This window comes from Marmota monax, unplaced genomic scaffold, assembly GCF_021218885.2.
Source record: "Marmota monax isolate L192 unplaced genomic scaffold, Marmota_monax_Labrador192_F-V1.1 WCK01_AAM20220418_F8-fsc00008, whole genome shotgun sequence".
Taxonomy (NCBI): Eukaryota; Metazoa; Chordata; class Mammalia; order Rodentia; family Sciuridae; genus Marmota; species Marmota monax.
The window spans coordinates 15,882,378-15,909,327 of record NW_026694432.1 but is presented as its reverse complement, the minus strand read 5'-3'; the positions used below and the strand labels follow the sequence as shown (position 1 = coordinate 15,909,327).

The 26,950-nt window shown below is 49.8% G+C and overlaps 2 protein-coding genes across 5 annotated transcripts in view; one reads left to right on the top strand and one right to left on the bottom strand.

Annotated features, from left to right (window-relative positions):
- The window catches only part of S100pbp (S100P binding protein), a 42,282-nt gene extending 37,509 nt beyond the window's left edge, over positions 1-4,773 (top strand). For all 3 annotated transcript variants that reach the window (XM_046469078.1, XM_046469079.2, XM_058570923.1), the window contains one exon: positions 2,050-4,773. In XM_046469078.1, coding sequence (XP_046325034.1) covers positions 2,050-2,188 — 139 coding nt within the window. In that variant the 3' untranslated portion in view covers positions 2,189-4,773. The remainder of the gene's footprint in view (positions 1-2,049) is intronic.
- Positions 4,774-8,228: 3,455 nt separating this feature from the next.
- Fndc5 (fibronectin type III domain containing 5) lies at positions 8,229-15,843 on the bottom strand. 2 transcript variants are annotated; one of them, XM_058570924.1, is made up of 6 exons: positions 15,734-15,843; positions 14,095-14,210; positions 13,404-13,602; positions 12,962-13,051; positions 10,707-10,840; positions 8,229-10,338 (listed from the first exon to the last, which is right to left on the bottom strand). In XM_058570924.1, the coding sequence occupies exons 1-6, from the start codon at positions 15,819-15,821 to the stop codon at positions 10,333-10,335; spliced, it is 633 nt and encodes a 210-aa protein (XP_058426907.1). In that variant the 5' UTR covers positions 15,822-15,843; the 3' UTR covers positions 8,229-10,332. The 2 variants fall into 2 exon arrangements, with proteins under 2 accessions (XP_058426907.1, XP_046274839.1); XM_046418883.2 differs by having other exon boundaries at positions 8,229-9,783.
- Between the last annotated feature and the right edge of the window lie 11,107 nt (positions 15,844-26,950).

Here is a 26,950-nt window from a genome sequence, read left to right as displayed (position 1 = left end):
TTCTAGTTCCAAAGTCTGGATTCTTGATGCAGTGCAGCTTTACAAATTGATTTCAGTCACTCACAAACCTTAGAGTCATCTTTGACTCCTCTTTTGTGTTGGGCATGATGCCTTATGCCTGTAATCCTAGTGGCATGGGGGACTGAGGCAGGAGGATTGCAAGTTCAAAGGCAGCCTCAGGAACTGTGAGACACTAAGCAACTCAGTGAGACCCTGTCTTCCCATATTAAATCCATTAGCAAATCCTATTGGCTCTATGTACATATCGAAAATCTGACCATTTCACCTGGATTATTGCAAGAATCCTAAATATTTCCCTTTTTACCCGGGCGCAGTAGCACACATCTGTAATCCCAGTGGCTCAGAGGCTGAGGCAGGAGGATCATTGAGTTCAAAGCCAGCCTCAGCAATTTAGTGAGGCGTAAGAAACTCAGTGAGACCCTGTCTCTAATGAAATACAAAATAGAGCTAGGGATGTGGCTCAGAGGTCCCTGAGTTCAGTCCCTGGTACCCAAATAAGATAAAATAAAATATCCCTTCTGCCCTTGTCTGTCTACTATTCTCAAACTCAACAGCCAGAGAGTATGAATAAAATTCTCTGCTTTGCTTGATAACTTCTCATATTCTATCTTCCCATCCTCACAGTCCTCTCCAAAGGCCTGTGTGCTTTGGCCTAAGCTCTCCAACCTCATCACCTACTACTCTTGCTGTTGCTCACTCTGTTCTGATTACACTGCTTCCTTTTTTGTTTTTAAATGTCAGAAATGTTTTCCCTTCAGGGCCTTTATACTCATGTTTCCTCTATAGTTGTCAAAATCATAGCCTTTCTCAAAAATCAAGGCAGTGTTGGGCTCAAGGTATAGCTCAAGTGATAGAGTGCTTGCTTAGCATGTGCAGGGCCTTGCTTAGCATGTGCTGGGGCAAAACAACAACACCAAAAATATATGCAGTGTACTTGTTACTAAATAAATTTTGGAGTCAGATGTGAATTCAGATCCAAGCTCTTTTCTTTACCGTACTATATGACCTTGCACAACTTAACATGAGGCTTAGTTTCCTTACTTGTACAGGAATTAAATGAGAATACTTTCCCAGAGGATTTCAGTAGGCATTCAGTGAAATGAGGTATTTAAAGAATTCAGCAAGTACTTGCATATAGTGACAGGTAAACATCAGGTACAGATGTCTAGGTCATGACTCCAAGGATTCTAAGTCATTAAGTTGGGGAAAGAAGGATTAAGAATTTACATCTTTTTAAATCATTTGCTAGGTGGTTATTAGTACAGTTTTGGAGTTGAGATTGGGGTCAGATTATCCCAGTCTTAGAATCCTCACCCAGCACATGACTAAAGGAGACTCTCAGAAAACTTTACTGTGAACTGGGTGTAGTGGCTCCAATCTCCCTTTGGAGGCTGAGACAAAAGGATTGCAAGTTTGAGGCCAGCCTCAACAATTTAACAAGTCCCTGTCTCAAAATAAAAATTAAAAGGGCTAAGGATGTGGCTAAATGGTAAAATGCCACTGGATTCAGTCTCCAGTACTGGAAGAAGAAAGAAAGAAATTTTGAGTCTGTGCTTGTAGTTATTCAGTCTCTAAACTTGCGATGTAAAACTCACATTATGACTTACCTTCTCTGGGAATTTTATTCTAATTTTAACTGCTGTGTCCTGAGCAACCTTGCAACCTTGAGCTATGTGACAGTGAGATCCTGTTGGAGGTACAGGTCTGATGCGAGCAATGAAATACTTCTGGAGGAAGTAAATTTTTTAAACACTATTATATATTAGTTTTCCTTGGAACATTATGTATGTGGCACATCCCACCACAATACCTATGTGGGAATTAGGTAGCTTTGAAAGTTGGAAGGAAATAGTACTTATGTTGTGGCTTTTATATAATTAAAATAGTATAAAATCTCTAAAATTATGAGAATCAAAATATAAAATTAATTTCTGATGAAGTTAAAATATTCTTAAAATAGTTGTGCTGGCTTTTTTTTATAGCCATTTTAGCTAAAATATTCTTCCTGTTTTTATTCTCTCTTGGTAGAAATTACGCCCGGTTCCGACAGAAACCTCTGCAAAGATACAGTCTGAATCAGTGGGTTGACAGGAACAAACGAAGCCACCATCGGTTCCAACGTCTCCCTGACTTGTACAGTCCATTTGTCTCATCACACCAGCAATGAAAGTCCCTATCCAGGGTCCTGTCCAGAGCAGCATCTCATTTTCTTCTGCTGTTTTTTGCTTCATATATTTTGAATTTATTTTTCACAAGATTTTTATTTAAAGAACTTGTCACCTTTCGGAAATACTTATTGCTGACTTGAATTTTTTTTTTTTTGTATGAAGACACTCCTGATTTTGTGTGCCTGTGTATTGTGTCTAAGCAGTGTTAAGGTGATATATATTTTTTAAATTTTTTATTTAAGTTGAAGGTGGTTGCCTCCTGAAAGCCAACATGAAGCTAAAATACCCAGGCTCAATAAAACACCCACCTGTATACAGGCAGAGGTGAAGTCTACTTCTGGTGCCCCAAAGAAGTCAATCTTTTAATCTACTGTAAGGAATAGGTTCTTTACCAGGCTATGTGCCAGTGTTAATTATTGTTGATGACTTGTGAATGGATATATGTCACTTTTTACAATCCCTCTTTTTAAATTTGAATCTCTGAATACCTGTCAGTATTTTAAAGTTGGCAATTCAGGATATTCTAAGTAGAATAGAATAGGAGAAAAATCCTGTTGAAAGGATAAATTGAAAATGTAAATCCTTTCCTTTCTGTACCTATTAGCTACTCTTCTCCTTCCCATGTTGGGGTGTCGGGGATAGAACCCAGGGCTTTGCACATGCTAGGCAAGCACTCTACCACTGAGCTACAGCCCCAGCCCAGTTTTTATTATTATTTTTTGATTTTTTTCATTCTGTTAAACTTATTTTGCACATAGTGTTTACAAATCTTATACATCTTAACTCTGACAGAATACTGCTGACTAACCTCTGTTAAATACCTTGTGGTCTTGTGACTGTCTTCTGTCCTCCTTCAAGGATTTTCCTTTTTTTTTTGGTCCTTCACCCCCAGTGACCACTCTGCTCTCTAGGGTTCTTAAAGCAGTGTTTATATATCCTTTTTGACATGGATTTGCCTCTTTTGAACGGCCTCCTTGCTCTCTTTATTGAAGAGCTGCCCAATGTCATTGAGATGTCAGTTGGTCTTTAATTTCATCTGCTAAATCCTTACTTTATGGGTACTAGCCAAGGAGCCTTCCTCCTGTGAGAGAGACTTTGGAATGGTACTTGTTTCCATTATTGGTTAACAGGTGCCTTTAGACCCTGAATGTTACCATCTCCTCTTTTTTCAGGCCTGGATGTATACCTTCACATAACTATTCAAGTGGGTCTAATGGTATTGTGATTGAGCATGTGCACAAAGGCATTACCTGATTATAAGGTTTGGTGTTCTAACCAAAGCTGACAAACTTTGTGCATCTGTCTTAATAGACATCTTAGAAATTTGCTATTCTCTCTTTATAGGCAGCTCTAGACATTATTTTAGGAAGTTTTGCAGTCTGGCATTCATGCTGCTGCTTTTCACTCAGTGAAAGTTGTTCATAGTTGCTGTAGCCTCTCTGGTTGTATTGTTTTATCAGCCCCATCTTTGTATGTGAGTAACCCATCTTAAACGTTCTACCCACTTTAGAAATGGACTTGGGAGAAGATTAGTCATTCAAGCCTCCAATAAATTTGGATAGATATCCCTATGTGTTTACTGTTTTTAACCAATCAAGGACTCTCTTTTCCTTGGATGTTTGTTTTAGATTCTGGAAGTAAAATGCAATGAAGAAATTCCATTTAAAGGCAGTAGTCTAAATCTGTATTTCAGTTGGCAAAATTGGCATTTACTTAACTGGTCACTTCTCCAGGATGTTCTAAATTAGCCTAATGGAGTGAGACATGCCAAACCCACCTTTGAGACCAAAGTGTAGTTAAAATTAAATGTAGCTGGAATAGCTAGCTTTGTAGCTGTCTAGTTCCCACAGACAACCCAGGAGTGAATAGACAGCATTTTTGCTTAGGCAGAACTCTAAGATTCATATTCCTGTCCTGGTACTGGAGGGTTTATGACTGAATGTGTAATAGGAGCATTGCCTTTGCCAAATTAAACAAGTGACAGGTTAACTAGACAATGTGACAATCACATTTCCTCTTAGCTCATATAATTCTGTTTTTCCAAAGCTTTAGCAGCTTAATTAAATCTTTTGGACTGGGGGAGGAGAGAGTTGTTCTCTAGTGGTTAACATGGTATTCTTTAAGATATAAAAAAGCCAAAGAAAACTCATTATCTGGCATATTTGCCTTAAAGATGGTAGTGGGTAGAATCTGAAATTTTAATCTTTTCAGAGCTACAAATCTCTTGTATTTGGTGTTGCCCTCTAAGTCTAGTATTTCAGGTGGAATTCCTGCTGTATTTTTAAGTTTGAGTAATCTTTATGTGCATTTAACTGCCTACCTAACTTTCTTCATCCATGATGACATTATCACCACAGGGGGTCTTGACAAAGCAGAGTAAAAATGTGCTGTTTAGATAGTTTACTTATAAGTAAGGAGCCTGAAATAACCTGTAGTTCTGCATCTAATACAGGCCCTGATTTACTTGCATTGTTGTCAGGATCAATTATGAAACTGAAGTTTTGGTGCCTCCTCTGTATCATGTTTTTTCCCTGTAGCAGTTGTGTTTAATGTCATTAAAAAGAAATAAAAGTTCTTGTCAGTGGCATATGTACTGTGGCCGTCTGTTGCGGGCTTTGGAGGAGGGTTATTTGCTTTTCTATTTTGCGTAGGTAGATTAGTGGGATATGGGAAGGGGGTGGCATTTAATAGAATATGGTTCTGGGAAGGCGAGGGTGCTTTGCTCCTTTTTCTCTTGAGGGTAAATTACAGTGTTGAGAAAGGTGCCCCAGCAGTTAAGAAATGTTGAAAGTGATTGGGATTTGCAGCTACGTATGATGCATGTCAGGAGCCTGAAATATCACTGTGCTGCTGTTTTTGCAGAAGGGGAAGATGGCTCAGCCCTCATCAGGCAGGCAGGATGCCTTGCTCATTTCCCATAGCTGTGTAGCTACCTGGTATAGCTCTGCTTTTCCAGAGCTGGCACTGGTTAATGAAGAAGCCATACTACTCCATGACAGTCTCCCTCTGAAGATGTGAGAAACCAGAATCAATAGTACAAAATTGATGAGTGTTCTTCATATATATATAAAATTTGTTATTGATGGACCTTTATTTATTTTTTATATGTGGTGCCAAGAATCAAACCCAGTGCCTCACACATGCCAGGCTAGCGCTCTACCACTGAGCCACAACCCTAGCCCCTTGATGAGTGTTCTTAACCCAACTTTTCTAGAAACTGCTGCTCTAAGAACCTGTGGTAAAGGTTGGATGAGTGTGGATAGATGTGGGAGAGATAGTTTTCCTTAGATCCTGAATTTTAGACTTACCCCCAGGAGCAAAGATAAAAGATCAGAGAATAATAGGTGGTCACCTATATTAGCCAATGCTTTTAAAATCTCAACTCATGCTTAGAAAATAGAGAGCAATATATTTGGACAGGCTCACTTGTCTGCTGTTCTGTAAGTTATGTAAGTGCATATATTCTAAACCAAGAGAGTCCAGGCAAGAGGTTTAATATAAATGTGTTAAGTATTTAGCTACTGGATACTCTTTCTCTCAGTCTGAGGTACTGGACCTACACATACCCATTGTGTTCTTGTCAGGTGTTGATATCCTTTGGTAATTATTTCCTTTTTAGCAATGTGCTACTCTGTAGGCGGCAAAGGTTTCAGAGAATAGAATGAATTCTCTGAAATGGTGGTGCTCCTTACCCTCAGTTCATTGGTTATGGAAAAGGAGAAATGGACCTTGTCTAAGACTTAGGAATGGACTCATTCTCGTAACAAGACCCCTTTTGAGCTTTCACAGAAAGGGAAACTAACCACCTAAAACTAGGAAGCTGAATTCCCTGTTTTTCATAGTGTTCTTTCCCGTTTTTGTCCTCTTTTTCTAAGAGAGAACAGAATTATTCCTAAGCTGAGTCCAGGGTATGCTTGCTTTGTATGCTAGAGCACCTGTCAGGAAAAAATTTCCACTTGTCACCAGGAAGTGTCAGCTGGTCACTTTTGGAATTCCTTAATGAACAAACTCCTGCCTTGTCATTCCTTCCCACCTGCTCTCTTCTTATAACAACTGGAACATGCCATAGACAGATAATCTAGCCTTCCCCAGCACCCACTGAGAAGGAAGTGGAATGTGATCTTTGGGTAATTTTGAATGCAGTACAAATGATAATCTTGGAATGTTGTTATCACTAAGGAACCATTTGTATACAAAGATCTCCTTCAATTTAGCTTCAAGCCACATTTGCATGCTTAGGAATATTTTTTTTATTGGTACGGCTGGAGCTGGAGGAGGCAGTGTCCACTTATAGAAGTAATTTGTTCTTGGGGGCTACTTCTTAAAAGCATAATTCAAAAATTGCCAAATAAGTTTAAAGAGGGCGAGAAAGAAGAAATCTGAAACATAAATGCATTGGCAACTGCTGGGCACAGCGGCTAGGGAGACTGAGGCAGGAGGATGAGGAGTTCAAAGCCAGTCTCAGCAAAAGCGAGGTGCTAAGCAACTCAGGGAGACTCTGTTTCTAAAAATAAAAATACAAAATAGGGCTGGGGATGTGGCTCAAGTGGTCAAGTACCGGTCAATGGTACCCCCTGGCCCCCCCAAAAATGGATTGACAAGATGCTACAGATTTCTGTAAAAAGTTGAATTAGAAATTTTTTAAAAGGATTCTAGAGGAAGCCCATACTAAGAAGTTAGGGGTTAAAAGGACAGGAGTTGGAGGAGAGAAGGACTCCTGCCCACAGAAACATCCACCAGTCTGTCTCCCTCCCCTGAGGCCCTGGGTTCCCCTCTTGTTTCTGGGAGACTGCCCCCCTTGGTCCCTACTGTAAGAATCTGAGAATCCTCTCTCAACCATTTTTGGTAAAACGAAAACCAAAGATATCCTCAGAAAAGTGATTGCCTGAAGTGTAGGTTACCAGGCAGTGTCCCCTGCCTCTGGGACCAGCATTCCTCCTACAGGCTACTGTGGTCTGCAAATGAGGTCTTTTGGTCTCCAAAGGGCTGTCAGAACCTTTCCCAAGCTGTGGGATCTAAGTGAGAGGTGAAAGGACCAAGTTCATTACCTGCAGGGGTTTGACTATGCAAATACAGTTGATTCAGGAAAAGCACCATTAATTGTTTAGGGAGGCAATGGAAAGGGATGGAATTTTACTTAAACTGAGAGCTTGTTTGTTCTTCCCTCATACCCTTTTTATGTATCAGAGGCACAGATGAATTTGAAGACAGGAAGCCCCCATTAATAGAGCTCCCTGAGTCCCACTGTACATAATACTGACTTGAGGTTTTTTTTTTTGTTTGTTTTGTTTTTTTTCAGTTGACACTAGATGGGTACAGAGGGCCTGAGTACCTTTCTGAGGCTGGCTTAGAATTCTGTGTGCTCTTTATTTCCTGTCCTCGCTCCCCGCCTAGTCTCTGGGACCTATCTTCCCTCTGCTTTCAGAACTTTCTGAATAGCCTACTCTAAGCCCTGCTCATCTGACATTTTCTATCCAAGCTTTCCCTGGCTCTGAACAGGAATTTTTGAGGTGCCCCACTTAGTGGTTTGCTCATTGGCTAATGGCATCATTACTCTCTGCCTTTCAGCTTACTGTTGGGATCACATTGATGTTCCTTTAACAGCCCAGAACAGCAGCTGTGAATACTGAACCTCTGAAAGCAGCCTTTGCAAATCCTCTTCCCTTCTTCCCTACCCTGGGGAGATAAGAACTGCATTCCTTTAGCCAGGGAAAGCACCCAGCCTGGTCCAGTGAGGAAAGTCCTTTGTTTTTTAAAACACAGCACCAGCCTGCATACCTATGCAGTGAGGCAGCCCAAGCTGGGCTTGGGGGAGCCTCAGAAAGAGGATGATAGAGCAGCTATTTTCTTCTCCTACACGTGCACCCCCATCTGTTCAAGAATTCCCTTCCAACTCCAGCTTGGCTGGCAGGCATGTCCCTAAGAAGCTGCAGGCCAAAATGGAAGAGAGAACTGATTCCCTCCTCCACACATCCTGACTTGCTGCCAATTGCCAGAAAAAGAGGGCAACATTTGGGCATTTACCAGAAGACAAGGATGTGCCTTTTCATTTGTCTTTTTATTTTACATTTAAAAAGTGATTATTGCTCTAACTGGATCAGAGGTAAGGACCTCTCCCTTAAGGAGCCTTGCTCCCCACTCAGCAGGGATGGAAGTCACAAGATGATGAGTGGAGCCCCATGCCCTCCCAGGAGGAAGCCCTTAGTATTGCTGACATCTGCCCATTCTCCTGTCTCTCCACTCCTGTGCTGCCACACTCCAAAGCAGAGTGCTGGCTGACCCAGCCTTGAGAGCTCTTGTAGACTGAAAGGAAGAGGTGGTCACTGGGTGATGGCTTTCAGCTCTCTGGCTTGGAGGAGGCTGGTGCTCTTACCAGTCAGTGCAACATATTTTTACTGAGTACTTGCTGTGTGTCAGGCTTGTGTTAGGCACAACCTTCCACATCCTTGCCTTGGCCACCAGCGGAAGATGCACAGTTCGCCTCTTCCTATGCAAGCATTTGGTAGCCATAATGTGTCAGTCTCAGGGAAGAGTCTGGTTCCCTCATCAAGCACCATTTTTTTGTTTTTTAAAAACCAGTAAGGGGCAGTGGAGAGACCTGTCACCTTACACCACTCAGGCTCTAGGGAAGGACATGAGGACCCTGGGTAACTTTCACAGAACCTTGGATGAGATGGCAAGATATGAAGACCCCAGAGGCCAGTAGTGACAGCCAGGCTGCTCTTTCTGTCTATGGTGAATGGCTCGTGCCTGTCTTCTAGCAGCTACCGTTCTACAGTGGGTGGCTCAGCAGCCCCCAGGATGCAGGACATGGATGTGCTTTTTCAGTTGTCCAAGCCAGCACTGCTGAAACTCCCAAGAGATGCTTGCTAAAAAAGACAGGGCCAGTAAGTACCTTCCAGGTCTTCTTCAGACCCCAGCTGATGATCTTACCATCAAAGGAAGGGTCAAAGAAAACAGGATGCAGGCAACAACGAGCTCAGACCTTGGGAGAAACCTCTGCCCTCTGGAGTGGTACCCTCCAGTTTTTGATTTTTTTTTTCCAAAAGAGACCTAGCAGGTGACCTCTTAAACACACTCACAAGGGTGTGCATCACACCACAAACAAGTCCTTGATGGCTGGATCCAGAAAAGGCTTGATGGCAGCCCTATGGCTTCCCTGATGCGCCTCGGTCTGAAAGACACAGCTTGAGTCAGTCTTGGTACTTGTCATCTCCCAGGGTTTTGTGCATTTTCTCAAAGAGGAAGCCAGTCCAGGAGAGGAGAGGAGGCAGAAGGCTGTGTCTCATGCAGTTTTTCCTTTCCCAGGATGGGGCCAGGCCTTTTAGTTTTGTGGCTTATTATTTACTTACTTATTTATTTATTATTATTATTATTTATTTTATTTATTTTTTTGCAGAATTTGGGTTTGTAGTTCAGCCTCTGTCATCAGACTAAGATGGGGAAGAGGAAGAACTGTGCCTCCTCCCTTGCTGCGGTCAGTTCTCTCTCTGTGCCCAGGACCCAGGGACCAGCAGAGAAGAAAAATGAAATCCTTCTCCCTGCAGACAGGCAGTCATGCTTCGATGATGTTCACTGAGGACTTGTTTGGAAACTGGGAGGGAAAAAATGAGAGAAGTGGCCAAAACTGATTGAATAGACTTCTTGAAAGGTGGGAAACAGAGAGGACAGAAGGAGGAATGGAGTAGCAGGATTACAGCCTAAAAAATCAGGCTCTTGTCCCTTGTGGAAAGAAAAGAGTAGCCCTGCCTGTAAGTCTTGTTTCTCTGCCTTTTCAAACTCAGCTGAGTGGCCAAGACTGAATCCGGGCCTCTTGCCCTGGTACCCAGTCTACCCCAGCAGAGTCATCCCTCTGGCGGGTTCTCTCACATCCTGCAGATCTGCCTCTGGGCACAGCCTCAGCCACGGACATTGTTGAGGTGCTTCTGGAGATGGGAGTTAATAAGAGGCTTCAGGAAAAGGCGCCAGAAAGAGAGAAGCCAAGAGAGAGGACAGTAAGCCCGAGGATACAAGGAGATGGAAGAAGAAGGAGATGCAGAGAGGGCCAGATGTTTGTTGGCTAATCATCGTCAGAACCATGAAATCCTCTCACATTCTCTAATGTCTTTCTTCTGAGCTGCTCAGAGCAAGCACTGAAAAGTTTTCATATCTGTTTTACAGAAGAGGAAATGAAAGTACAGCGGTAAACACCTGCCCAAGACACGTAGCATGGCAGGAATGAAAATGAGTACAGCATTCCTACCCTCACAGCCCCACACCAACCAGGAACTCCACCCCCCACCGCCTTTTCTTTCTTTCTTTTTTTTTTTTTTTAATCACTACTGGTCCCTGGCATCCTGCAAAAGGAGAGGATCCAAAATCAATTTGCAGTGTCCCGTGTCACACAGGCAGTGGCCAAGCTTGGCTCTGCCCAGCTGCAGCCATGCCAGGCCCTGAGCTGACCCCTTTTGCAGTCCAGGGACTACCAGCGCACAAGGCATGGAGCCACCCTCCCAGCCGCCCAGGACTGGCCCTCACCTTGCTGCGGAGGAGACCGCCGCCCTGGTGCTCTGGTGTGCTGGTTTCTGACGCACTCTTGGTTTTTTCTTTGTTGTTATTTGGTTCGTTGTCCTTAATAATATCATACTGGCGGCAGAAGAGGGCAATGACACCTAGGGAGGACACGCGGGAGCCGTCAGAGGCCAGGGCTGAGTACTTGCCATGCCTCGTGCTTCATCCTCATCAGGGCTTGCCAACATTGTTCCAGATGGCCTCCCCTGCTCCACTGCTGGAGCCTGCCTCCAGCCTCCAGCTCCTGTTTCCACCTTCCTCTCACCAGCCGTCCCTCTTGCTGCTGTTGGGCAGATCTTCCTACAGCATGTACCTGATCATGCCTCCTCCCAGCCCTTCCTGTAAACCTCTGGCAGCTCCCTTTTCCTTTAGGGGAAAACAAAACAATAACAGCACTTGTTGAGCATGTGCCTGGCCCTGTGCTGTGTACAGACACATGCAGCTTCACTTAGTCCTTACAACTCAAGGATACCTATTGTTATCACACCACGGTGCATCTGGGAGAGGAACTCCAGGGCCTGTTAAATGTCTAGTTTTATCAAGTCAGAAATATGTGAACACTAGTTTTTGAAAGATAGTATTAAGGCAACCAACTCCAATTCTAGATGTTTTTCCCATTTTTACCTCTGAATTTATAGTGTTATTTCATGATCTATTTTAAATATCCATTGACTTCCCATCATAGTAGATTAAGCCTAATAACTCCCTCTATTTCCTTCTCCATCTCCTAACAGAATTACACCACAATTCTGGGTTAATTCACTATGCTTATGGTGTTATGATTATGTAAATACTATGGGTGCCAAATCTAATAATGTGCTACAAGCAAACCTCCTCTTTTGTACGACCCTTTGTTTTTCCTGCTTTCTGTCCCAAGTGCCTGTTCTCTACATGCCCTGAGGATCATTTTTCCCCCCAATGCTTTCTCAACAGAGCATGTCCTCTCAACTACCATGTAATTCAGGCTTTAGCAACGTGTTCAAATTTCTCAGAAGACTCCAAAGACTCACTGAGCTTTACTCCCCCACACTCTGCCTTCTCTCCTAGGTCACAGCCACAGTGGGCCAGACTGAGCTTAATTTGTTTCTTGACTACATCATGCCCAGGACTCCCTTCCTCTTCTGGCTGCCTGGTGAGCACCTGTTCTTCCTTCAAAGTTCAACTCCAATGTTATCTCTGCTCTGTTTTTCTTGATTTCTACTCCTAGCTCCAGAATTAATTCCCTCTCCTCTGCCCCCATCCTTGGTATTATTGTTGCACTCATCACACATTGAATTATTGTTAAGTTTGGGCCTGGCTTCTCCCAGACTGAGTTCCTTGCGAGCACAGGGCTCTTCTTGGTTCTGACTGTAACACTACTCTTTGGAATGGGGTGTTCGATCAGTTAAATGTCAGTGGAGTTGATTTCAAAGATGAAGGACACTTTGGGCTGGGGATATGGCTCAGTTGGTAGAGTGCTTGCCTTGCATGCACAAGGCCCTGGGTTCAATCCCCAGCACCACACACACACACACAAAAAAAAGAGGGCTGGGGATGTGGCTCAAGCGGTAGCGCGCTCGCCTGGCATGCGTGTGGCCCGGGTTCGATCCTCAGCACCACATACAAACAAAGATGTGTATGCCGAAAACTAAAAAAATAAATAAATATTAAAAAAAAAAAAAGAAAGGAGAAAAAAAAAGATGAAGGACACTTGGACTTTACCCTTAGGGAGCTCATAGACCAGCATCAGGTGGGGAAGAGAGAGCCTTGAGCCCAACATAAGGAGGGTTAAAGGGGAGGACAGTATGCTGCAGTAGCACAAAGGCAGGAGGCCGTCCAGTGGGTGGATGGGGGAGTTTCCATAGTGGCAGGCCCCAAGCTGGGTCTAGAAGGACAGGCAGGTGAGGAGAGGGTCTCAAGCCTGAGGCTGGGCAGTGCTTCCCCTGGGCTGACCAGGCCTGAAGCCCCTGGAGGCCCAGCTACTCAGAAGAGGAAGGAGAGGCTACAGCCATGCCCCAAACGTACAGGAGCTAGAAGGCAGCTAGTAATGTGCTGTTTTGGATAAGTGGATTAGAGAAGGGGTCAGATTTGGCCCCCAGAGCTATCTCAGGCAGGACGCAAGAAACTTTTCACTCTTTTCTTAGATCTCTCCAAGCCCTTTACCCTTGGTTTTGTGAGAGAAGGGATCTGGTTACAACCCCCAGATATCCCAAAGATGAGAAAGGCTTGGAGGCCTGACTCACCTGCCCACATGAACAGGACCACGACGATGATCAGCACCTCGCCTGTCCTCAGCTGTTGGTTCCTCCCCATCTCTTTCATGGTCACCTCATCTGTAGAGAAAGAGACACTAGTCTGGGGCTCCTCCCTCCCCCAATCACTACTCTAGGGCCAAGACCTTGACAATAAGTACTTATGTGTATAGGTGCCCTCACACCTAACATAAAGAGACCTGGAAACACACTGATGTCTGCTTGGGTTGGCAGCAATAAGGCTTTATCCAAAGGTGAGAGTTTATGTACCCAGTGTCCTGGAGAACTAGAGTGAACCTTCTCCCTCTCAGATGCTGCTTTACTTGGTGGCAGGGACAAGGAGAGGACTGGGGAGAGGGTGCTTTCCTCATGCCACCTGCTGTTCTGGCCCCAGTTGCCCCCTCCCTGCTCCTCCAACATGCCCCAGGCCTGCCTTTGTTCTTGGAGGCCATCTTCTCAGCCTCTCTTGGAGTCTTGAAGAGCACAGGCTCACTAGCCGGGCTCTGGCCCTGGATGGAGATGGCCTGCACATGCACAATGTACTCGGTATCTTCCTCTAGGTCCCAAAGGGCACAGGAGCGAGTGGTGGTGTTCACTTCCTGGATGAAGCGCAGCATCCGCACGTCTTTCTTCTGCAAAAGTGAGCACCGGCCATCTCTCAATGCCCAGACACCAACCTTGTTTCTGTCTACCTCCCAGTAGTGACAAATCCTATACTTAACACAATCATCCTGTCACTTCAGGTAACGTTGGGGGGCTCTGACCAGACCCCGTCTCTCACAAAATCCATTGTATATTTAAGGAAACATCTTCAGAGAGATTAGAGAAGTTGCCCAAGACCATACACCTAGTGAAAATTGGAGCCAGGTCCTAAACACTGGTGGTTCTGAGATCAGATCCATGCTCTGAATTCCATGTCCCAGTTGAAAGCTCCTGAACCCTTCTCCACTAATGAATTCCCTCAGGGCCCCAATTTCCGGTCACATGTGCAACGAACGTATGTGTTGCCAGCCTCTCTTGCTCTGCATTTCTTTTTCCTTTCTATTTCCTTACCCCACCATCCTCCATTTCTAGTAGTCATTATCTTGATGTGTCCTTCCCTCCCAAGGACCTTCAAGAGTTACCTGCTGAGAGATGGCAAACCCGATGACAACCTCATCTTCCAGGACGTCCCAGCTGACAACTGCAGAATTGGCTTTGAGATGTCTGACGGTGACATTCACTGGGGCTGAGGGGCTATCTGCAGGGCAGGGAGGCACGTGAGCCTGAGTGTCCTCTGCTTGTGTTGCCTAGTCCCAGTTTTATAAGTGAGAAGGGGAATCCTGGGGAAGGCCATGCCATAGGGAAAGGAAGCAGTTCCAGGCTCTTTGTGTGTAGGATGAAAGCCCCTGTTGACCCTAGGCCAGCCCCACTAGGGGCCCACGTAAAAAATTAATGGGCCTGGGCCAGAGTCAGATTTAATGCATGGATGGTTAAAGTCTGGGGAACAGGCATGAAGGGGACAAATGACTAGGGTTGCAGAAGCTGAAGATTAGTTTGATGAAAAGCAGTCAAAAGGACTCCGAGTCCAGTGCTCTTTCTATAGTCCTGCACTGTCAAGTGAGTGACCTTGAGGGAAGGAGAAAGACCCAGAGGTTGAGAAGAGCCTGGTGGACTGAACTCTGGGATGGGAGGGAGGGGCAACAGAGGAAACCCCCAGAATTGTGGTGATGAATTGGGCAGCATGCAACTTGGGAAGGGGTCTTCATGAGTCTCTTCTCCACACTCCACCAACCCCCCAAGGGGCGGGTGGGAGGGAAAGAGCTGGAGAATATGGGGCACTCAGAGCAGAGCCCTTCAGTGAAGAGAGGACAGGGCAAGGCCTTCTGGGTGAGAGGATGAATGGGTTATCAGTCAAGAGAGCAAGAGGGAGAATGTTGGGGATTGGGGGTCAGGTCAGGAAGAACCTTCCAGAAGAGGGGAGTGGAGTCATACAAGTCCATCTCCGAAGAGGTAGCTGCTGCAAGAGGAAGACATGGGCCTGAGCAGTAACCCCTCACCCCACAGATGAATGGACTTGAGACCCAGGAGCTAAGCCAGACATGAAGATGGAAAGGGACAGAAGGACACAGACAGGTGGCGGCAGACACAGAACAACAGAGAGCAGACAAGTGGAAGGTTAGAAACAGACAGAGACCGCAGAGCAAGTGCGCTGAGCCATGGACAGATAGATGGGCAGAGGCAGCCGCAACCAGAAGGGACAGAGACCTGTCAGGAGAGGCTGGGCCCCAGGGGCTGAGCCAGCCACTGCACCAGGCTTGGGGGCCACCCTCACCCACCCTGCACCCCCAGGTGCCAGTCTCCATTCCCATCACACATTCTCTTGCACAAGGAATGTGTGGAGTTGTCCTGTGGGGCTTTGAGAGGTCTTTGAGGACAGGGAAGGAGGCCCAAACTGGGAGGACTGGTGTCCTCAGCTGCTCCCTGGGCCAGAAAAAGAGAACCTGAGGCAAAGACCTGGAGTCAGGGGATGGGATTAAGATATCAGGGGTCACAAGACTCTAAAAACCCAGGGCTGAGGTCATGGGCAGGGTTTGGAGGCTGAAGGACGAGTCTGGGGTCACGAAGGTAGGGAAGCGCGGGGGTCGGGTTAGGGAGCAGTGAGCAGGTGAGTCAGGAGGTCCCTCGGGAGCAGGAAGGGAACCGAGGACTCCCAGGTGATAGGACCTGGAGAGGAGGCTGCCCCGCCGCCCTGCCCCCGGCCCCTGCCCGGGGCCCCCTTACCCGCCTGCACCAGCGCGAAGCAGACGCAGCCCAGCCACAGGCGGAGCGTGGCGCGGGGCGGCCAGGCGCACGGCGGCCCCGGGTGCATAGCGGCTCCTCCGGCCGGCCGGTCCGGGGCGGCGCAGGGGGACGCGGCTCCGGTGCCCGGCGGCCGCTCGCGCTCCCGCTCTGGCCCGCGGCCCGCCCGGCCCGGCCGCCCCGCGCCGCCCCGCGCCGCCTGCATGTCGGCTCCGCGGACAGCGACTCCCGCGCGGCGGCGGCGGCGGCGGCGGCCGCGTCCACGTCGGGCGCCCGGGGGGCGGGGCGCCCCCGCTGCGGGGAGAGGCGCGGGGGCGGGGTGAGGGGCCGAGGGCGCCCCGACTGCTGCCCCCGCGCCCCTGGGACTTACCTGACTGGCGGCCCCGTGGCTCACTCTCGCCCGTGCTGGAGCAGCAGGGTTCCCGGTGTCCACACGGTGGTCAGCCCCGGCCCAGACCTGACCTAGCCCCCCATCCCTGCCCTTTCCCAAGGGAAAGGGAGGACAGAGCCACTGAAATGCTCCTTTGTGCCTCCATCCCACCCCAAAGTGGCCTGGGGTTTCCACCCTGAGCTTCCCCCCATACCCGTCTTGCTACCTGGTGCAGGAGTGAGCAGAGAGAAGTACTCATAATTGGGACGGGGGTGACCACAGCAAGTGCAGAGTGTTTACTGTGGGACCCAGAAGGCAGTACTCTGGCTCACGGGAGGTCTAGTCTAGCTGGGAACCCCAAACCAGTTCTTTGCCTTTTTAATCTCCCTAATGAGCAATAATGGGCATCTGCTAGGTACCAGACACCCTGCTGTGCTGGTCTTTACTTGCATTTGGGGGGCCTAATTCTCACTGCAGCTCCATAAGGTCCTACTCTATTGTGTGCCTTTTGCACAGGTGGAGACTGCAACTTGGACAGGCTACTCCGGCTCCTGCAAGGCTCCACAGCAGTCAGAATTTGAACCCAGGCTGCTCTGATTTCCAAAGTTGGCCTTTTCTCAACTGTCTCTCCCTCCAGACTGACTTCAGAGTAATATCCCAGGATCCCTGAGATTCTAGAAGCTTCCTGTGGTAGGTAGTGTGGTAGGGCCTTTGCAACCAGGAAACAATCTGGAACAATCTCTCTTTAAGAGCAGTGTGTGTGGGTGGGGGTGGGGGCAGCTCTAGGCCAGCCCCCCACACCCATTTTGGCCTGATAAATGTGTAAGCAGTGATTGAGCTAATGGCTTTAAAGTGCTCAGGGCTTTGGAGACATAGCAGGCAGCCACAGCTAATGAAAGGGCTTGGATGACCCTTGCTTCATAACCCTGTGAGCATCAATATGCCTGCTTCTGCCAGCATACACCCTCCTGGCCAACCCACTCCTTTCTGATCTTGGGGGCAAAGAGGTGTCCTTGTCCTGCACTCATGACCCTCTCCCTAATAAGAGGACCTCTGGAGTACCAGGCAGCAAGAGATTCCCCCCACCCCTTCAATCCTGACATTCTCCACCTCAAGTCCCAGTCAAAAAAACAAGTTAGGGACCAGTGTCCCAGGGTCCCTGACATGGAAAGACCACCCATCTATCCAAACAAATTCCCTACCCGCACTATCTAATTTCTACTATTGGGAGGGCGTTCCTCTATCTTAGGAGTTTTCCAGAGGCCCTGGAAGAGCTACCCTCTTTGGAAAGGGGACTCTTCCTACAGTTATCTCACAGAAGGTCTTCGGGGTCTTTCCCCCACTCTTTCGGTTGTAGATAAGAAACTGAAGCTCAGAGATGGAAGAGGTTGGTGTAAATTCACACAATGAATCAGAGCAGCAATGAAACAACCCTCCCCTCCTGATGCCCCCCTCAGGACTTCTTCCCTTGCCCTCCAAGTTTCTACCTGGTCACTTTGAGATGGGAGGGGACTCAGGGGTTCTCACTGAGCTGCAGAATCTCACTACCCAGCCCCTCCATACCCCAAGCCCCCTTCCCCCCATCTGCTTCTTCCCACGTACCTCTTGTCCTGGGGGCAAGCCTCAGCTGGGAAGTCGACCTGTTTGGGATAGAAGTTGGGAGCCAGAGCACCTTCTCTCTCCTTTCTCTTTCTCTCTTTCTGTCTTGGCAGTTGCTGCCTGCCCTGCCCTGCCTGCCCCGCCCCACCAGCTGCAGCTTGGCCCCTAGGGACCTTTCTCCCTTCCCCCCAGACAGCCAGAGGGCCTGCAGGAGCAACTGGAGCCTCCTCATTTCTCCATCATAGGACCCAGCAGGGAGGAAGGGGGTTATTTGGAGGTCACAGAATCCACTCTTGGCCTTGCTGGGGAGAAAGGAGGGAGGGAGAGGGTCCTGGTGGGGTCTGGCCTCTGGTCCAGCGCTAGGGAAAGGGGTGCCTCAGCGCCATCTGCTGGCTTCTCCTGGTAAAACCTCAGGCAGATGTAGGGCATTGGGAGGGGGAGATGGCGGTGTCTGAGGGTTTGGGAGGGAGGAGGAAAGGAGGCTGAAGGAGCGGGTGTGTAGGACTGGTAGGATTTGGGGAGTTGTAGCTGTGGGATGCAGCCATCTAAGGTCTTATGGGGCATGGGGTTCTTGGGCCACACCTCAATTCTGAGAGAAGCCCTGGGCCTGGAGCCTGGCAGCCAGTGGGAGCTGAGTTGGGAGGGTTTAGAGGCATCCTAGTGATCCTGGGAGGGGGCTTGCTGGCAGCTGGAAGTTTGCTGGGGAGATGTTGAGAGCCACAGCCAAAGGGGCCCCAGCAAACTTCCAGCTGCCAGCAGGGGCTTATAGCTCCAGTTGCTTTATGTACACCATCTGTCCTCCTTCTCTTAACACAGGACCTAACATGCAGTAGGTGCTCAGTAAATGTTGCTTGTATAGAATAAATTAATTCTTCTAACATACATCTACTGAGCACCTATTATGTGCCAGGTTCTGGGTAACAGTCTGTAAATACAGCAGTTAAAGAATGAATGAACACATGAATGGGAATCTGGGGGGCCTCTGTCCTCCTAAGGTACACTCACTGACCTCCATTTGGATTGGAGAACTTCACAGATGTCTGTGAAGTCTGGGGGTTGGCTGGTCACTTACACATTGGCACCTGATGGGGCCACTAGCATTTGGAACCTTCTAGGTGTTAAGAGCTGTCTGAAGTCTTAGCACCTAACTCAGACTGCAGGTGCCCAAGCCAGATCCCAGGAAACCATGTAGAATAGGCAGGCCCCTCTTTTTGCTTTGTTTTGTGTTTTGCAGTTCTGGGGAACCCAGACTCTCTACCACTGAGCTGCATCCCCAGTCTCTCTCTCTCTCTCTCTCTATATATATATATATATACATATAATTTCTTTTAGTTGTTGAGGGAATTTTGTTTTTATGTACTTATATGCAGTGCTGAGAGTCAAACCCAGGGCCTCACACACGCCAGGCAAGCACCGTACCACTGAGCCACAAGTCCATCCCCATCCCCAGTCTTTCTTGCTTTTTTTTTTGGTACCAGGGATTGAACTCAGGGGCACTCAGCCACTCAGCTGCATCCCCAGCCCTATTTTGAGTTTTATTTAGAGACAGGGTCTCCTTGAGTTGCTTAGTGCCTTTGCTGAGGCTGGGTTTGAACTTGCGATCCTCCTGTCTCAGCCTCATGAGCCTCTGGGATTACAAGTATGCGCCACCACACCAGGCCATTTTATTTTGATATAGGGTCTTACTTAGTTGCTGAGGCTGACCTCAAACTTGTGACCCCCCCCCTCCCTTGCCTCAGCCTCCCGGATAGCTAGGATTGTGGGTCTGCTCCACCATCCGAGCAAAAGGCTCCTCCTACAAACCTGGAATGGCCATGATCTATGTCCCGGGTACCCCTAGGTACACACCCTGCTCTAAATCACAGGGAAATCAGGAGTCAGGAGTTTGCTTTGGAATATAATAATTAAAAGACCTTTCTGAGTTTTCAAGAGAACTTGGGGAAGGTCTTATTTCTATTGAACAAATATGAGCACATCCTAAGTGCCAGGCCCTGTGTCTGGTCCTGGGGACACAGTTGAATAAGATGAGTTTCCCTGAGGGCCCCCCATTCCAGTGGAGAGACAAACCCTAAGCAGGTCAACTCACGACATGACAGAGTGTCCTCAGACTGAGAGAAAAATGAGAAAAAAATGGAGGAGACGGCTGGGTGGGATGATGGTCAGTGGGGTGGTGTGAGGAAGGCCGTCTGAACCAAGGCCTAAAGAAGGAAGAGGAAGCAGGTAGAACTTCCCAGAAGGCAGGGGCAGCCAAGCGCAAAGCAAGTGCCAGGCAGCAGCAAGCTGTTGTGTTTGGGAAACTGAAAAAAGCCAGAGAGGCTGGAGCTGGGTGAGCAAGACGGGAAGGAGAGCAGCTGGAGCCGGGCCGCGCAGGCCGCAGGGCTGTGGGAGAGAGGCTCAAGTGACTCCACAGGCAAGGGAAGCCTCAAGAAGCAGGACCTTGTGTGAAGCACTACGTGTTAAAAGGCTCACGTGACTGTGTGTGTGCCAGCCAGACTGCAGAGAACCCGAGTGGGGGGCGACCTGGCAGGAGGCAAGGAGGCTGCTGGTGCTGCAGGGTCAGAAATGATGGGATCTTGACTTAGGTGCTCACAAGAGACAGGGAGAGAAGTTGAGGGAAGAGCTGGATGAGATTGACAGGAGTGAGAAGAGAAGAGTGGGAGAATCAGGGCAGGGTCAGCTTTCCAAAGTCCAGATTCTGAGGCCAGAAACATCTGGCTGAGTGACGCTGGGTCAGTAACTCCACCCCTCTGATCCTTCAATGCCTCCTTGTGAAAAGATAATAATAGTATCCACACCACCGAGTGGTGGAGGTGATGGTGGGTGGGTGGGGAGGAATAAGAAGGAAAGGAAGGAGGAGGTGGAAGGTTGGGGCCTTCTAATTAGGGAAAGGAGACCTCCTCAACATCTTCAGCTCTTTGGTCTACAAAGGAAGGTTCCCATCTGACAACACTCAGAGAGGTTGAGGACCTTGCTCAATATCACAAAGCCAGCCTGTGGCAGCTCCATACTCAGATTCCTGACCCTGGCTTTGCCTTTGAAAATAGATCATCAGCTGCACACCACAGATCTCTCAAGAATGGTAGAGCTATTTTCTGGGGCTCTGAGTTGGGGGCACCTGGGATAAGACCCCTTGCCTAACAGGGAGAGGAAAAAGGCCTTTAGCCTCACTTCTTGGCTCAGTCCCTTACTGGCTGCTTGACCTTAGGCTTTGTTTTCATTGGCAAAGTGGAGGTGATCCCAAGTGAATGTCTGAGGCTCCAGGGTCCCCCACTCCCTGTGAGGTAGGTACTCAGGGCCTCTCCCCCTGGCAGAACACGGCTTTGCAGAGACAGGATGCTGCCAGTAGAGGGCGTCCCCCTGGCTGGAGGAAGCCAGAGTTGGCCAGAGCAGGAAGACCCCAGGGAGCTGGAGTCACAGCTGGGAGAGCTGCCCTGCCTCCTGCTCTGCTCTGAGAGGAACAGACCACAGACTCAGCAGCCAGGCAGAGCCTGAGTCTTGCTGCCTTGGCTCTGTACACAAGTCAGACCCTCACAGCTGGATTCCTGCCTTTACTGCGGAAGAGAGCTGATAGGTGCACCCTGTGACCTCGCTCACGGATCCTCAGTGGGTCTTGCTTTTGTTGTTCAAAGTTCCTTTTAAGACTACTAAGAAGAAGTCAGTGGAAGGAAAGTCCCTGTGATCCCCTGGCCCCCTCCTTACTCCTCCACCCTGGGAATGGCTGGGTACCTGATAGGGAATCTGATGACCCCAAGCTAAAGCCCAGAAACCCTGCTGTTCTGGTTGTGAGTCCTCAGCTCTGGTCCCACATCTATAAGACACGCCCACCTATGTGTGCCAAGTGAGTGCTCCTGGGTCTGGTTTCGAGGGGTCCAGTGATGAGGGCAAGAGCCTAAGGCTTGGAGCCAAATAGTCCTGGACTCAAACCTTGACATTGCCCATGTCTACTGTGTAGCCTCAGGCAAATCACTCCACCTCTCTGAGCCTGTTTCCTCATCTGGCACCTATTGCAGAGTGGCATTGCAAGGGTGGCAGGAGATGCCACATGTGAATAGGAAAATGCAGTCCCTGGAACATGTAAACATCTATAAATGTTGCAGTGGGTGTTATTATAAAGTTGAAGTTCCTCCTTTCCCCAAGACCTTCTCTGCATCTAAATGGACCAGGATGGCTCTGGGAATGGGTCAGGTCAGGCAGGGAGATGTCTCGACACACTTGTGGTTTAGTGGGCCAGGGCCTGGAGCATTGTGCATGTGCCTGCATGTGCAGTGGTATGCACGTGCGTTCATAAGGGGCAAGGGTGTGCACACACAAGCATTGGGTGTGCATGTGTGTGCAAGGATATGCACGTGCATGTGTGCATGTACCCAAGGGTTCTCCGGGCACATGCATACTCGCAGGTATTGCTGCAGTATCCCTGCACCGATTCAGGAGGCCCCAGTGTTCACTGTTACTATGGAAACACTGAGGCAATCCCCAGTCTTGGGAGAACCTGAGGTGCCAGGAATCAGAGCTGGCCCGATCTTCCCAGGAAGAGAGACAGATTGGGAGTCCCCTGGGATAGAGCAACCTCGGCCTCTGGGAGTGGATTCCAGAGCTTTGGGTACCCTGAGCCCTCTAGGAAGCCCTCGCTTCTCCACGGCAGCCTGACACACTGCAAAGAGCTCAGAGATGGAGCTCATCCCACCTCAGCTCTGGTCTAATTCCAAGCACAAATCCAAATGGGATTGTGGTCCTTTTGGGCCTCAGTTTCTTCTTCTATGTAATGGAGGAAATAGCAGGTGACTTCAGATGCTTAGAACTGAATGGAGTGTGACCTTCCTCTCTCTGGGGGCACCGTCCTCTAGGGCTATCTGAGTATGTATCCCTGGGCCCTGAAGTGTCACCCAGCAGCCTCTTTCAAGAGTATCACCTCCCAGTGTCCATGGGCTCCTCGCAGCTCTGGAAAGGAGGCACTTCACAAGGAACTCAGACTCTGGGAGGCACCGCTGGCCAGTTGTGGGGCCATGTCTACACCCCCAAACCCTGGGCCCTGCCCTGTCCCACAAGTGCAGTCCCTTGGAGATTTCAAGCACATTTTGGGATTGTGAAGAACAGGCCAAGAAGGGAGTCAGCCTGGCCACCCGGGCTCACCCAGTTCAGGAAGGATTTTCTCTTTAAAATCTTGGCACTTTAGACTTTGATTCAAGTCTCAAATGTCCTTTGTGCAGATTGTGATGCACTTGGACAGAACTGTGTATCAAGTTACAAGTGCTAATTCAGCCTCCTGACACACTCCCCTTAAGAGGTGACCTTTGCCTTTGCAGCGACCCCAAAGTTTGAGGCAGGTGAGAAAAATCAAGAGGAGCTGAGAGATGGAACCCCCCAGCCATGAACTACGTGAGGAAGATCGGAATGTTCATATGTATGAGGCAAAAGGGCGGGCCTAGCTGGGTTACCTAAGGCGAGTGACTATCCCTCTCTGGCCCACTGTTGGGACCCTTCCAGCTAAAAGTCACTTCCCCCAGTAGAGGAAAGAGCAAATATTGGCTGCGATGTGACCCTAGCTGACAGAGTCATTTCTCTTGCACACACCCCTCCCCTTGTCTAGGTCCAGTCCCATGTGGAGAGGTTAGGTCTGGGACCATGGTCATCTGGTTCAGAAGGTGCCGGACTGGTGGGTGCAGAAGGTGGAAAGGTGAAGCCGGGCGCGGTGGCACATGCCTATAATCCCAGTGGCTCAGGAGGCTGAGGCAGGAGGATTGCGAGTTCAAAGCCAGCTTCAGCAACTGAGTAGCAAGGTCCTAGCAACTCAGCAAGACCCTGTCTCTAAATAAAATGCAAAAAAGGTTGGGGATGTGGGGATGTGGCTCAGTGGTTAAGCACCCATGGGTTCAATAGCCAGTACCAAAAAAAAAAAAAAAAAAAAAAAAGCAGAAAAAGGTGGGAGGCGAGGGTGGGGATGTTATTGGAGAGCCTCAGGTTTCTATTTACTCTGGTAGGCAGTGGGGAGTCATGGAAGATTATTAAGCAGAGAGGAAGATAATCAGATTTAGAGAAACTGATCCCAGCAGGGGGGCCTGTGAGAAGGGCAGAGCAGACATAGAAGGCAGATCTGACCACGGTTCTTGGGGGAGGGGAGGGGAGGGGAGGGGAGGGGAGGGGAGGCGAGGGCCGGCTGAGGCCTCCTCTGGCGGCCTTGACTGGACTGGGAAGGGGTGGGAGCAGAGGTGAGGCGGAGGAGTGGGTCCTGGGTGAGGTGGCACCTCTAGCTTGTTCTGTGGTTGAAGGAGGACCCAGGGGCAAGGCAGGCTGGGGGTGGAAGGCGATGAGCTGGCTATTGGCTGGCTGGAGTCGGGGGTGTCTGTGGGCTTCTGGGAGCATGTCCAGGAAGCAGCTGGAAATGCGGGTTTCACAGAGAAGGAACCAGAAGGTCAGAGAGGTTGTTTTTGCCAACTTTGCCAAAGCTGGAAAAAGGCCATGTGAGGACTTGAACTCAAGTCCGAGGAGCCAGCTAGGTAGCAGCACTTTGTTGGTTGGAGTCCTGACTTTGGGCTCAGCTGCCTTTCCCCGGGAGTAGGGGTACTGCAGCCGTGTCCTCCACTCACTTGCTGCAGAGCCCAGCAGCACAGGGCATGGCCAGCAGGTTCTTCAAGCCCACGTCTCTGCTCCCTAAGGGACACTTTCCAACCCGCCCTGGTATCACAACACCAGGGCTTCCCCATCCGCCACCCAGAGCCGCAGGCGTCCTGCCAGCCCACACTGCCTGGGTGCTGACTGTGGGCACCCAGCGCCAGACTCTTCATGGGTGCCCTCTCCCCAGTTCCCACAGAAGCCTCCCAGGACAGCGCCATTGTTTCCACTGACACTTGGGAACACGAGGGGCAGGGCCTGCCCCCTCCACTGCAGGTTCAGCCTTGCTCCGTGGGGCAGCGATGGGGCTGTGGGACCTGGACAGGAGTGACAGCTCTCTGAGCCCCCACATAGAAAGTGAGGCCTCTCCAGAGAGCCCCGAACCCGGCTACCCCACTGCCCTGGCTTCAGGTCTGCAATTCTAGCTCTCAGGACATTTTCTTCCCTCCCCAGCCATTCTGCTCCTCCTGGCCACCTCCCCTGGGAACAGCCAGGCCTGCCCCGCCCCCTCCCGGGCTGTGCTCCTGGCAGCTCTGCCACCCTGGGCTCTGGTCCGGGGGTGGTCCCTGGCGGAGAGGGAGGCAAGCAGAAGCTGGGCTGGGTGCAGCGAGAGGAGGGCCTCTGGAGACCCCCGGGCCCCCGCTTCTCAGCTCTGTGTGCTCCAAGCTGGGTGGGCAGGGCTTTGGGAAAGGGGTGGCTGGAGGTTTTAATCACTTTATCAATGTTTGTTTGTGTAATTCAGCCTCGAGATGCTTTTCCCTCCATCTGTCCCCACCATCTGCTCCCATCAGGATTTTCCAAACCGTTTGGGACCCAAGAGGCACCCGAGTGGGGGTGGGCTGGGCCTCTGAGGGGGCTGGGGAGGGGCCAGCTCCACCTACTTCACTGAGAGGCTTCCAGGAAGGGTCTGGGCTTCTGAGTCACACAGAGCTGGGTTTGAATTTCTGACACTGCCACTTTCTTGCTGTAGCACCCCAGGTGGGGACTTCAATTCTCTGGGCCACATCTGTAAACTGTCAGAATCTCGGAGGATGAAATGAGGCGGCCCATGTAGAGCACTCTGCCAACTGTAGAGCCCTGTGGTCCCCTTTCCCTTTGTCCCCACGTGCTTCTTGGTGTCCCGGAAGCTGGCCTGCCTCTTTGGTGGGAGAGAGGGCAGCTGCCGCTGCTTTCTCAACCACTTGCCTCCCTTCTCAGATCCTGGGACTTGCTCGCTCTCCGGGGGACCCTGCCTGCTGCTCTGTCCTCTCGGTCATCCATCTGCATTTCTACTCTCAGCTGGGCCTCTCCCTCCCTCCTGGGTGCCTCAATCTTAGGTGGGAGGGGACTAGGCATCACAAACAAGGACACTCCCCCCACCAAGCTGGCCTTCAAAGAAGCAAACCTGTGGGCTCCAGTGTCACTGCTGCCTCAGCCATCTCTGGTCACGTCATCTGTTTAGCCTCTCTGCTTAGAAACGGGAAAGACTTGCTCCATCCAGAAGTGAGTGACCCAGGCCTCCTGACTTGCAGCCCTCTGCCCTGCTTTTCTGAGTTCTGCCTGAAGACAGAAGTCTTGGCTCAGGGGCAAATGCACAGTGTGGGAACACCCCAGCTTCTCCTTTGGCTCAGGGGGGCCTCCCAGGGCTTCCTAGGCCCCTGGGAGGGTAGAGGTGGTTGATGGATTGAGCCAGCAGAGCCCACTAGGGCCGAGCCCTGCCTCCTCAGGGACCCTACTCATTCTAGATGCAGGAACAGTCAAGGAAAGTGGGGTGCCCAGGGTGAAGAGAAGACATGGTCCCACTTTGAGAAGCCCCCATCTAGTGGGGAGACAGGATGCAGACTGAAGGTCTGAGGGCAGGCTCCAGTCACTCTCACAGAGAAGAAAAGCCTGGAGGAAGCAGGAAATTAGGGTAAACTGAATCCCCCCACCCCCAGGATGGAGAGGAGGATTCAGACCAGGCTGAGAAGACTCCAGCTTCAGGCAGGAGAGAGAGAGGAGGGAGTCTTGGGGGAAGGAAAGGCTGAGAGGGTGACTGCAGATTAGGCCCCTCTCCCTGTCCCAGGCATGACAGGCCCACTGGCCCACCGAGGAGAGGTGAGGGAGGTTGTCACTGGAGTGGCTTAGGGTGGGGACTGAGCAGCTCTTTGCTCCCCCCACCCAGGTCCTCATACAGGAGGCAGCTGGGAACCACCCACATACGTCTGGCGTCTCTCACGCCTCCACCGGGGGTCCCAACACCAGAGCCAAGGCACACAGTGGAGCCAGTGTTCCCGAGGGCCCAGCTGTCCCTCCACCTCAGTCTGATTCCCTAGCTCTTCTGGTGGAGAAGAGCTCACCCCCAAGCAGGAGGGACTACGGCTACAATCCAATGACCTGTGAGGCTTAGTCTGGCAGCCTAGATGGGGAACTCTGGTCTGAGTTCTGGGGAGCTGGGAGGGTCTAAGCTGCAGATACTGAGAGAATATGGCTAGGAGGAGCCGTCTGGGTACCTGGTAAGGGCTGATAGCTCTACCTCCTAAGGAGGTCCAGAAACAAGACTCACCACTGCCACCCTGGTCATCTCTCACCCTGAAATGTCCCCCCTGCTCCTTCCCTTGCCTCCCACTCCTTAACATCCGTTCATGACATAATGGCCCAAG